A 12,889-nucleotide genomic window follows, 5' to 3' on the forward strand; every position below is an offset into this window, starting at 1 on the left:
CCAGCCAGCCAGCCCCGGAGCGCTAACTAGCTAGCGCCAGCCAGCCAGCCAGCCCCAGAGCGCTAACTAGCTAGCGCCAGCCAGCCAGCCCCGGAGCGCTAACTAGCTAGCGCCAGCCAGCCAGCCAGCCCTGGAGCGCTAACTATCTAGCACCAGCCAGCCAGCCCCGGAGCGCTAGCTAGCGCCAGCCAGCCTGCCCCGGAGCGTGCTCAGTAAACTAGTAAATACAGTAAAGGAAAAACTTATAACGGGCCATGTCTCAACAGACTAAGAAGTTATTTCAATGACATTTAATAACATTTTGTTTATCCTGAGGACCGAAAGTAAATGAAAATGTGAACAAATCTTAGCTGTCAGTGAACAATCCTGGTGGAAGCAGGTAAACGTCGTTCTCTAAGCCTGCTAACCTCAATTTTTGCAAATACCTCTCCCTCTGCTCGCCCTGTAAATGCCCTACGTCGCTGGATAGTGAAGGTGTTTTCTGCATTTCGCTCCTTTTTCTTTTATGTTTTTCGTTTGTCACCTTCCTCGCATTCAAACTGATTCGAGCCGTGCCGTCCAAAATGGCAGCGTCACATGACTTGGTCACGTGAGTGAAATACCTCAATACCCTGGACAAGTCACCAGATCATTGCAGGGCTGACACATAGAGACAAATAACCAATCACACATTCACACCTATGCTCAATTTAGAGCCACCAATTAGCCTAACCTGCATGTCTTTGGATTGTGGGGGAAACCGGAGCACCTGGAGGAAACCCACACAGACACGGGGAGAACATGCAAACTCCACACAGAAAGGCCCCCGTCAGCCACTGTGCTCAAACCCAGAACCTTCTTGCTGTGAGGTGACAGTGCTATATGTGTATTCATACCTTGCACTCTCACCAGGATGAAGCAGTTACTGAAAATGAATGAATAAATTAATTAATATACTCCTCAGCAGCTTAATTTTAAAACAAATGAATATCTGTATTCCCTATCGGAAACCTTTGATGGCAAAACCAATCCAAAAAAAACCTCTATAAATCTCTACTATAGTATGTCTACTATTAAGAAAAAAAAGTGTCTTTTTTTATTTTTACTCATTTGCAGGCAAATGTCTTACATTAACTTGTCCACTATTGCAGAGCTTCTCAAACTTTTTGAAGTCAGGGACTCATTTAAATATACACAACAAACAATCCAAGCACATGTTCAAATATTCAAAAATTCATATATTAATCTCATTTTTTTTTTAAATATGGGCAATCTTTTTAAAATTCATCAAAGTCACAAATCTTTTATTCCCAAGCTTTCCAATTGCAGAACACGTTTATATTAAAAAAGGTAATTAGATTGGAGTTGACATTATTTATCGTGCAGCTTGATTTTGAGTTATTGAGTATATCATCATTAAATACAACATACCTAAAAGATTTCTTGGATGTGGCATAGATTTTCTCTCTCACATCATTCTACTCAGCCACGACTGGAATAAAAAACTAAGTTAAATTAAATGTTGAGTTATTATTATTATTATTATTATTATTAATTTGTGCTAGCAGTACTGGCGCAAATTATTACTCACTCAGGATCTTTCTACTTTCTCCTCTTTTTCTTCTTCTTCTTCTTATTATTATTATCCTAACATTTTTTAGGACACTATTTCTCCCTCAGTTTTCCACCAATCATCGCCAAATTTTACATGAAGTATACCTCTGGGCTGAATTACGTTGCTATGACTTTTGGTGCTGATCTGGATCACCAAACCAGAATGATCCATGAAAAATGGGATTTCTTTTTCAATCACTTCTGACTCTGTCAATTTTCATGATTTTTTCAATCTTTTTTTGTTCACGGTGGCAGGGCACAACTTTTCCTCACTAAGCATCATTCTCTATCTCTTACCATTCCAGATCTATAGGGTACTGTCACACCCATGTGCATTGGCTTACTTGTGCACACTCTGGACGGCACGCACTGTGAACTGATTCATGTGCACGCGCCACTAATGACTTGCATTGGCACTGGATTAAGGCACAATCAAGCACACATATATAAGGATGCCAAAGACTAAGACAGATTGAGAAGTATTGAGTTGTTTAGACACATTTGTGCCTCACCTGACCTACTGCTTGTTTATCATTTCTGATTTATGCCTGCTGGTTTGCACTGTTTTCCTGATTGCACTTTTGTAATAAATATCTTCTACACATGGCGGCATAGTGTCGTAGTGGTTAGCACTGCCGCCTCACACCAAGAAGGTCCTGGGTTTGAGCCCAGTGGCTGATGAGGGCCTTTCTATGTGGAGTTTGCATGCTCTCCCTGTGTCTGTGTGGGTTTCCTCCGGGTGCTCTGGTTTCCCCCATAGTCCAAAGGAATGCAGGTTAGGCTAATTGGTGGCTTTAAATTGACCGTGAGTGTGAATGGTTGTTTGTCTCTATGTGTCAGCCCTGTGATGACCTGGCGACTTGTCCAGGGTGTACCCCGCCTCTCACCCATAGTTAGCTGGGATAAGATCCAGCTTGCCTGCGACCCTGTAGAACAGGATAAGTGGCTACAGATAATGGATGGATGGATTTTCTGCATATAAATTTGTCTCCACACATCCCTGACAGGTATGATGACCAGACATCCTGATTTGTAACAGCTAGCACAAATTACTGTGACTTTAGTCACAGTCTCTATCTTGTTTATTATTATTATTATTATTATTATCATCCACCCTCCTTTCAGTGCACTGGGGCACAGCACACTGGTTCATTCGCCAGAGGTCAACCAGACCTCTCAGACTTTTTGATCAGATAGGTATTCTGCTGAGGATTTGATGAAGGATGCATGCCGTCCCAAGGAGTGCGATCTTCTGGATCTCTTTCACACTATCTTGCATGGGAGTTTGTCCAGCTGGTCTTGGAACCTGGTCTTGATAGTCCCCAGCACACCTACTACTATTGGGGCCACTTGTGTCTTCGTGTTCCACATGCGTTGCACCTCGATCTCGAGGTCTTTGTATGTGATGATCTTCTTGGCCTCTCTACTCAGTATATTGTTGTCTTCCAGGATGACCACATCAATGAACACACATGTTTTGTTCTTTTTATCCTGGAACACGATGTCTGGCCTGTTGGCAGCTATGATTCAGTCCATGGGCACCATTTTATCCCACATGACCATGCAGTCTCTGTTATCAATAATGGCATCTGGCTTGAGTTGATACCAACTGTCCACCACAGGAACACCCAGTTGCCGACACAGTGCCCAGTGCACATAAGTACCAATCCTGTTGTGTCACTTGAGCTACTCTTTTGGGGTGAGTACCTGGCATCTGGACATTATGTGGCTGATGGTCTCCTCGGCTTCACCACACAGATGGCACTTGCTGTTGACCTGTGTGCCCATGACATATTTCTGATGGTGATGGGTGTTCAAGGCCTGATCTTGCGTGGCTATGATGAGGCTCTCAGTTTCACCCTTGAGTCCTGCACTTTGGAGCCATGCGTGTGTGAAAGGTTTCTTCACCTCTTGCCCTCACCATCTCGAGATCAATTCCCCCGTGCCACCCAGAGCTCTGGGGGTGAGTCGCGAAAGAAAGACAGGAACACCATGAGTTCGCAATCTTTATTCACAAGTCCCCCAATACAACAAGAGAATACAGGGATTTTATATGGATGAAGTGACATCACTGTTTGATATCTGTCTGTGTGTGTGTGTGTGTGTATCTGTGTGGATATGCAGCTGTGTGGGTGTGTCTGTGAATGTGTGTGTGTGAATGTGTGTATGTCTTGTGGCTAGGTCAGCAAATCACATCTTAATTCCATCAATATGTATGTGTGAGTGAAACCTTGGATCATATATCAACGCGATGTTCTTAACAATTCAGCAACTCAGCATTTACGTCCGACAATTTTTAAACAAAGACATGTTTATGTCTAGTCTAGCAAAGAAGTGTATGACTTCTCCACTGGAGGAAGGTCACTTCTTGAATGCCAGAGACAGAAGAATGCCTTCTTGGTCATTTTAAACAAAACAGAGGGTTACAGACTAAATCCTTTACAATTATTAAGAATACATTCTTACAATTATTTATCCTTACAAAGAAATAAAACCTTACAATGTGTCTGCTCTTTGTTGATGTATAGCCTGTTCAGGCTGGTAAAGAACTGACTGTACAGTGGTTTCTCCTTGTAGTGCTGCATTCTGGCCTCCATGATCTTGATGTGGAGTAGTTTCTTGGTGGTCTCACTGCTAGCACTCACGGTGTTGGGTAAACTGTACCTCCTGTTGATCTCGCAACCTCTCTTCCTGACTGATTTGCCTTCATCCAGGTCTTTTTAGTGTGCTCACAAGAGTCGCAGGAGGTGCCCATTAGTCCGTTCCAAGTGCTCGCACAGTCCAGCTATAGCATCCTCCTCTGAGGACTCAAGCTCTAGTAGTCCTCGGCCTCCTAGATATCATGAGATGTATAAACACTTGATATCTGCTCGAGGATGCAGAAGGTCATGCATTGTGAGGAGCTTTCTGGTCTTGTGATCCATGTTCTTAAGCTCCTGGTTTGTCCATGAGATGATGACAAAGCTGTACGAGATGACCTGGACAGCCAGGCTGTTGATGGCCATGATCTTGTTCTTTGAGTTGAGCTCTGACTTGAGGACTGGTCTCATGCGTCGATAATGTTCTTTGGAGATCTTGGTCTTCATCAGCTTGTGCTTGATGTTGTCACTCTCATCCATGCCAAGATCCTTGTACACAGTTTCTGGCATCAGGAGCTTCAATGAATTTATCTCTTTGGAAGGTCACCTTTGCACACTTGTCGAGGCCCCACTCCATTCGCATGTCATTGCTAAACTGCTTTACCAACTCCAATTGTTTTTGAAGATCGGTGTCATTGCAGGAAAAGAGCTTCAGGTCATCCATATACAACTAGTGGCTGATGTGTTGGCTAGTCTTGATCTTGTACCCTACTTGTTCTTGGTTGAGCATGCCACTGAGTGGTATCAGGGCAGTGCAGAACAGCAGGGGAGACAAGGAGTCACCTTGAAAAATGTCTCGCTTTATTTGGATCTTGTCTGTCTGGATTAGACCTCCGCTATAGAACTATGAGCTATAGGCTCATTTTAGTTTGCCATGTTCTCATTGTGTATTCCAAGAACCTAGTGATGACCGGACTGACTCGGTAGAGTTCCAGGCTCTGCAGGATCCATGTGTGTGGCAAACTGTCAAACGTCTTCTTGTAGTCTACCCACACCATGCTGAGATGTTTTTTCCTGCTTTTGGCATCTCTGATCACCATTTTGTTGATGAGGAGCTGGTCCTTGCATCCTCAGCTCCATCGTTGGTATCCCTTCTGTTCTTCCGGGAACATTTTGTTTTTGAAAAGGTAATCGTAGAGCTTGTCTGTGATGACCACTGTGAATACCTTGTATAATTTTGGTAGGCATGTAATCAGGTGGTAGTTCTTTGGGTTCTTGCTGTTTTTGCCCTTTGTTACCCTTGATCATCCATTCAGACATCAGACATGGCTCACGGAACACTTCATTCAATGCTCTTGTGATCTGGCTGTGAGAGGCTGTCAACTTCTTGAGCCAGAAATTCTGGAGCTTATCTGTGCCTGGCACCTTCCAGTTGCTGGTCTTATTGATAGCAGCGGTCACGTCATTGAGTAATAACTCACACCACTTTTGTTCGGGCATGTTCTTATACTTTTCAGCCTCATGACAGATCCACAGTGCACTCTTATTGTGCTCCTTTCCATCTGACAAAATGTTTGTCCAGAACTCGTGCACTTTGTCTGGTGGCTCGGTCACCAAGGTTTGTTCCTTGTTGAGCCCTCGGTACAGGAGCTTAGTATGTTCAGCAAAGAACTTGTTCTGATGGTACTACTTACTTCACTTCTTGAACCGTCTCAGATGTTGGGCAGATACGGCGATCTTCAGCCGAATGTCCTGGATGAGTTCCACAAGCTTGTTTGGTCCCATTTGCCATTTCCTAAGGATCTTAGTTGAGAGGCGATAGATCTTTTTGGCAGTGGGTCCTTTTGTCAGCTTGAGCAAGCTGGAGAGTTGCCCTCTCAGGTGCTCAACCTAGCACTCAATGCATTGCTTCCAGGCAGGTGCCTCTCCTTTCTGGCGCTTGGCAGGCTTGTCCTTAAATTCGCCCGCAACCATAGGCGCAGTGCTGTAGAGGAGTTGGTTGATTGTTCTTCCCTGCACTGTCACTCGATGGCCTGGTTGGCCAGGTCGATCTTCCCCGAGATTTCTTTGTTCAGCTTTACTTTCCTCATGCCTATCTGTTTGTCTAGTGGAAGCATTTCGGTCTCAAGCAGCTTCTTGACAATCTTCCTCTCCATCTCTACCACAAGGTCTACTTGCAAGTTCACTGAAGCAACAGCTATTTTCTCAGTTGCAGCAGCCTCTGCCACAAGTTCTTCTTCTTGTACTTGCTCTGCTTCCACTGCAGCTTTGATCAAGACCACTGGGCCTTGCTGTGCTGCCATTGTTGTTGGTCCAGCAATGCTGGAGTGTGTCTTTACATTAGCAATTATTTTGTCAGTCTCGAGTACTGTCAATAGTTTCTTGGCTTCGATGTACCTCGTCTGCATACTGAGCTTCAATGCATTCATGTACGGAAGTACAGTGGTGCTTGAAAGTTTGTGAACCCTTTAGAATTTTCTATATTTCTGCATAAATATGACCTAAAACATCATCAGATTTTCACACAAGTCCTAAAAGTAGATAAAGAGAACACAGTTAAACAAATGAGACAAAAATATTGTACTTGGTCATTTATTTATTGAGGAAAATGATCCAATATTACATATCTGTGAGTGGCAAAAGTATGTCAACCTCTAGGATTAACAGTTAATTTGAAGGTGAAATTAGAGTCAGGTGTTTTCAATCAATGGGATGACAGTCAGGTGTGAGCGGGCACCTTGTTTTATTTAAAGAACAGGGATCTATCAAAGTCTGATCTTCACAACACATGTTTGTGGAAGTGTATCATGGCATGAACAAAGGAGATTTCTGAGGACCTCTGAAAAAGCATTGTTGATGCTCATCAGGCTGGAAAAGGTTACAAAACCATCTCTAAAGGGTTTGGACTCCACCAATCCACACTCAGACAGATTGTGTACAAATGGAGGAAACTCAAGACCATTGTTACCCTCCCCAGGAGTGGTCGACCAACAAAGATCACTCCAAGAGCAAGGCATGTAATAGTCGGTGCGGTCACAAAGGACCAGGGTAACTTCTAAGCAACTGAAGGCCTCTCTCACATTGGCTAATGTTAATGTTCATGAGTCCACTATCAGGAGAACACTGAACAACAATGGTGTGCATGGCAGGATTGCAAGGAGAAAGCCACTGCTCTCCAAAAAGAACATTGCTGCTCATCTGCAGTTTCCTAAAGATCACATGGACAAGCCAGAAGGCTATTGGAAAAAGGACCTGAAGCAAGCAGTTAATGTGAAGAAACCCATCAACATCCCAGAGTTGAAGCTGATCTGTATGGAGGAATGGGCTAAAATTCCTCCAAGCCGGTGTACAGGACTGATCAACAGTTACCGGAAATGTTTAGTTGCAGTTATTGCTGCACAAAGGGGTCACACCAGATACTGAAAGCAAATGTTCACATACTTTTGCCACTAACATATGTAATATTAGATCATTTTCCTCAATAAATACATGATCAAGTACAATATTTTTGTCTCATTTGTTTAACTGAGTTCTCTTTATCTACCTTTAGGACTTGTGTGATAATCTGATGATGTTTTAGGTCATATTTATGCAGAAATAGAGAAAATTCTAAAGGGTTCACAAACTTTCAAGCATCACTGTAGATCTGGATTTTGTGATCTCCACGTGCTGATCACACCTGTTGATCACCACTGGTCTTGGGCGCATCCAGGTTGTTGAGGACTGTGTAGTAGTAAGCCCACATCACTTCTTTGTATTGATCTTTGGTCCAGTGGTGCTTTTGTTTTCTGCTTGATGTACTGGAGATAGATGTTGTGGTGACTAGGCCATCTTGCAAACAGGTCTCGAACTGGGAACTACTCACCTGATATATGTAATTGGCTGAATCAGTCACCAATTTTTCAACCCCAGGCTGTTTGGCATTTCCTGGGGGATGCCCTCTTTGTTGATCCATGCGACGAGTGATGTGACATGTTTTACGTTTTGAGTGTGTTTTCTTAATCGTTAATTTGCCCATTCTGTTAGCCACTACCTGGGGTCTTTCGAAGACGCTACTCTCCCTTGAGCAGATGAGCACCCAAGGTATTAACGAATAGCAGAAAGGAGCATCCAGGTAATGTTCCCGCCCAGCACCATGAGGAGGTAGAGCTAGGACTTTGCCGGGATTATTATTATTATTATTATTATTATATTTAGGCACTGCCTAAAAGCAGAGCTCCCGATGAGTGTTCACACTTGACCCCCCCCAACAATGAAATTTGCATCTCTATTTACATAAGGTAGTTGGGTTTTTATCTTGCCGTTACTTATAATTTGCTTTTTAAAAATAATGTGAGATTATTTTACTAATACATTTTACATGTGTATGAGACATTGCCTTGCACTTACAATCAGGTATCCAGTGGTGGTATACTTACATCATTTGTATGTATGGATGGATGTCGTATGGTCGCAAAAGTCATAAAAAATGAAATGTCTATTTATACTTTTATGTGTCATCCTCAGTGCTATTTATACTTGTTTTTGCATGTATGAATTTTACCAAATAAATCCATACCATGCCAAAAATCAGTTTGATGTATGACCATATTCTCTTAAGTATGGAGCTTAGCTCCGCATGCTCATTATAATAATGTTTCCAACCAAACTTAAGTGGTCTTTAATTATTTAAGAAAAGCATGTGTGACCATAATGATGTGTCTATGGTGAAATTTGAATAGAAGGAGGACCCTGGGTTGCTTTAAAAAAAAAATATATATATATATATATATATATATATGGGGGGGCGGCATGGTGGTGTAGTGGTTAGCGCTGTCGCCTCACAGCAAGAAGGTCCTGGGTTCGAGCCCCGGGGCCGGCGAGGGCCTTTCTGTGTGGAGTTTGCATGTTCTCCCCGTGTCCGCGTGGGTTTCCTCCGGGTGCTCCAGTTTCCCCCACAGTCCAAAGACATGCAGGTTAGGTTAACTGGTGACTCTAAATTGACCGTAGGTGTGAATGGTTGTCTGTGTCTATGTGTCAGCCCTGTGATGACCTGGCGACTTGTCCAGGGTGTACCCCGCCTTTCGCCCGTAGTCGGCTGGGATAGGCTCCAGCTTGCCTGCGACCCTGTAGAAGGATAAAGCGGCTAGAGATAATGAGATGAGATGAGATATATATGGGGTGTTTCAATGGGGGTAGCACCTTTGTGGAACGGTGACCGAGTTTCCTTCGGGGGACTACCGGAAAGCTTTGGTCATCACACTGGCACCCAGCTCTCACCTGTGGCTTCAAGTAGCTGGGATGGGCTCCAGTACCCACACCCCAGTAAACCCTCTTGGTCAGGGGGCCAAACCAGATGAGGGTAGCCAGTCAGATTTCCTAGCCAGTGAAGGGACAGGTCCTGTCCCAACAAACTACCCTTGGTCGGTAGAGGATTCGGGACCCACTGACGACATCAACCTGAAGAGTACTATGGATTCACGGCACCGATTAGAAGAAGATAGGGGCGGCAGCCTTGTACCCTCCAGGGGGCTTGCCCCTCTACAGGCTACTGGAGGAGAGGATGGAACAACCATGTTCAACTCTGTGACTGCTGATAATGCGACGAGCCCAAACCTGAGAGGGAGGCCCTCTGCTGATGACCACAGAGGAGTCCAAGGCAGGTTCAACCTATGCAACAGTGTCCGATTGGGCACCTGGAATTTCCAGACACTTTACCAGACCGGAAAGCTGCACATTGTCACCCACAAGATGAGACGATGCAACATCCGGATCCTCAGTGTTTCAAAGACTCATTGGACAGGTGCTGGGCACTTCACCACAACAGAAGGAGAGCTGGTCGTCTACTCCGGCGGAAACAGACACAGGACTGGTGTGGGAGTCATCTTCTTGTGACAGGCCTCAAACAGCATGCTGTCCTACCGGCCAGTCAACAACAGAGTGCTGCACGTCAGGATTAAAGCCTTGCCATTCAACATCTCCTGGATCCAAGTCTACGCTCCCACCATGACATTTTAGCTTCACTGTTGATAGGTAGGCCTTAAAAATGATTAAACAACCCATTCGCACAAACCATGAATGCAAATAAGCTGTGCATGACTGTTCTGAGTTTATATACACATACCTAAGCTAGAATTGGATGTAGTGCATTTGTGGCAAAATTTCAAATTTGGTCATATCAGATTTGGTCAAATTCATTGAAGCATAATTTAAAAGAATCAATTTGGTAAATTGAATGAAACTACTACAGAACAAATAGTGCTCACAAAACCAGAATTTACATATTGGACTTTTTTTCTTCACCCTAATTTGCACGATTTCCACAATTATTCTTTAGAAATCACCTGCAACACATGTCGGACAGAGGCCTGAATGTCTTGCACTATCCAGTCTTTGAATTTGCTCAAAATATAAACATGTTGATTGAAACATTGTTTAGACAGATAGTGAAACATCTGGATCATATGGTGTATAGAATGCTGTGTACAGTACATACAAAAATTCCAAGAAGTCTTAAACATGTATATGAATGGTGTGTTTTCATTTAGTTCAAAGGGAGAGCTACGCTACCAGATGGACAACTCGTTGAAAAGGACATCGAGCTGAGAATCATAGTTGAGGACCAGAATGACAATGCCCCTTATTTTAATACTTTGATCACTGGTTCTGTTGATGAGCTCAGTGACAAAGGTACATGGACTTTCATTTTTCATTTTATTATAATGAGGGTTTTATGGGGGGAGGGGGATTTGTAGTAGAATCTTCTTTGGATTTTGGATTCTTGAATTTGTACATTTTCTGCAATACATTAGGATGAAATGTGCTTTTATAGGAACATAATCAACAATGGGGTTGTATGATGTGGCTCACTATGAAGCCAATTTACTATTACCACCTCCAAGTCAATTATTTCCCTATAAGAGCACATTCCGTGGTATTTTATTCCACAGCAATTTGCCAGTAATTAAATTTTCCGATTTAATAACAAACACTTCATACTTTAATGTTGTGGAATGTCCACAAGATATCCTGTTCCTGTATCACATGCATTATAAAATCTATAAACATTGTTTCCTCACTGAACATTTCACAATGTCAGTAATTATGTTTTTATTTGATAAACATTGAAAAGAATATAAATGAGGTGTTACTATAGAAAAACAGCAACAATAAGAGACATATGCATTTATATGAACTGTGAATTGCAGGTGCACTACTGTCAGAGCTGTTCTTCTAGAAAATTAATAAGCACTTTCTGAATCAGAAACCAATTTACCAATCAGAATCAAGAAATTAACAGTGCTTTGGTATATTTTAACATCCAATCAGCTACACATAAGAGTAAGAATAAAAATAAGCAGTGTCATTAACTGCCATATCTGTGATATCTCAGGAAAATATTTTGATGTCATTTATCACAGTACCATTTGTACAATATATTTTACATTGATTTTTATTTTGAAAATTGGAAAATATGGTCTGCAAAAAAGTCCAGTGAATGAATCTCATGTTTCTGTTTGCTTGGTAATACCCTTTCTCCTAGACACCTCTGTAATTGCAATCACAGCCTATGATGCAGACGAGCCAGGCACACTAAATTCAAAAATTGCATACAGAATTATACAACAGGAACCAGCTGGAAAGCCAATGTTCAAAATCAAGCGATCGTCTGGTGAAATCAAAGTCAGAATGAACACTCTGGACCGAGAGGTGAGAGTTTCAGTCACAAAAAGCAGACATCACAATCACCATTTTAAGTTCGTCAACAGCCTTGTTGAAAGTGAGCAATTCCAGGAAGAGAAACCTGTCAAAGACATAAAATACTTGACAATATTTAGTTAGAAAAGTTTAGAATCTGAGCCTCATACAATTTGAGCTTTATTATCCAAGGCTTTCTTATGCAGCGTAAGAATTATTGACACTCTTGGTAAAGACAGGAAAAAAAAAAAAGATTATTAATAATGGCTGTGGTTAATTAGCTTAATTTCATATGAACAATGAGGGAAATGTAATCTTGAACCTTTGAAGTAATTTCATTCAAAGAAAAACAATACAACCCCGATTCCAAAAAAGTTAGGACAAAGTACAAAATGTAAATAAAAACGGAATGCAATGATGTGGAAGTTTCAAAATTCCATATTTTATTCAGAATAGAACATAGATGACATATCAAGTGTTTAAACTGAGAAAATGTATCATTTAAAGAGAAAAATTAGGTGATTTTAAATTTCATGACACCACATCTCAAAGTTGGGACAAGGCCATGTTTACCACTGTGAGACATCCCCTTTTCTCTTTACAAGTCTGTAAATGTCTGGGGACTGAGGAGACAAGTTGCTCAAGTTTAGGGATAGGAATGTTAACTCATTCTTGTCTAATGTAGGATTCTAGTTGCTCAACTGTCTTAGGTCTTTTTTGTCGTATCTTCCGTTTTATGATGTGTAACGGCAGGCTCATTTACCATCACATAATGAGGGAGACGACAACAAAAGTAAGTTTTAAGAAATGTATTTGAGGGCAATTCCATGCAAATGTCAACCTCACCATGCAAAAATAAAGCAACATGTAATACATCTAAACCACTCCCAGAGATATCACCTAGGCCTGTATTTTACAGATGTGAATAAGTTGAACCAATTTGTAACCAACCTAATATGTCACTGTCAGTCTTTCTTTCTTATAATGTAAACCCCAAGCTAAAATCAACTTTGATCATGTACAATTCTATATTATTGCCA

The 12,889-nt window shown here is 42.1% G+C and overlaps 1 protein-coding gene across 1 annotated transcript in view; it reads left to right on the top strand.

The window, feature by feature from the left end:
• The window catches only part of LOC132879298 (desmoglein-2-like protein), a 74,081-nt gene that overhangs the window by 29,699 nt on the left and 31,493 nt on the right, over positions 1-12,889 (top strand). The window contains exons 4-5 of the mRNA XM_060913721.1: positions 10,700-10,841; positions 11,695-11,861. Coding sequence (XP_060769704.1) covers positions 10,700-10,841; positions 11,695-11,861 — 309 coding nt within the window. The remainder of the gene's footprint in view (positions 1-10,699; positions 10,842-11,694; positions 11,862-12,889) is intronic.

Source organism: Neoarius graeffei, chromosome 1 (assembly GCF_027579695.1).
Source record: "Neoarius graeffei isolate fNeoGra1 chromosome 1, fNeoGra1.pri, whole genome shotgun sequence".
In the NCBI taxonomy this organism is placed as follows: Eukaryota; Metazoa; Chordata; class Actinopteri; order Siluriformes; family Ariidae; genus Neoarius; species Neoarius graeffei.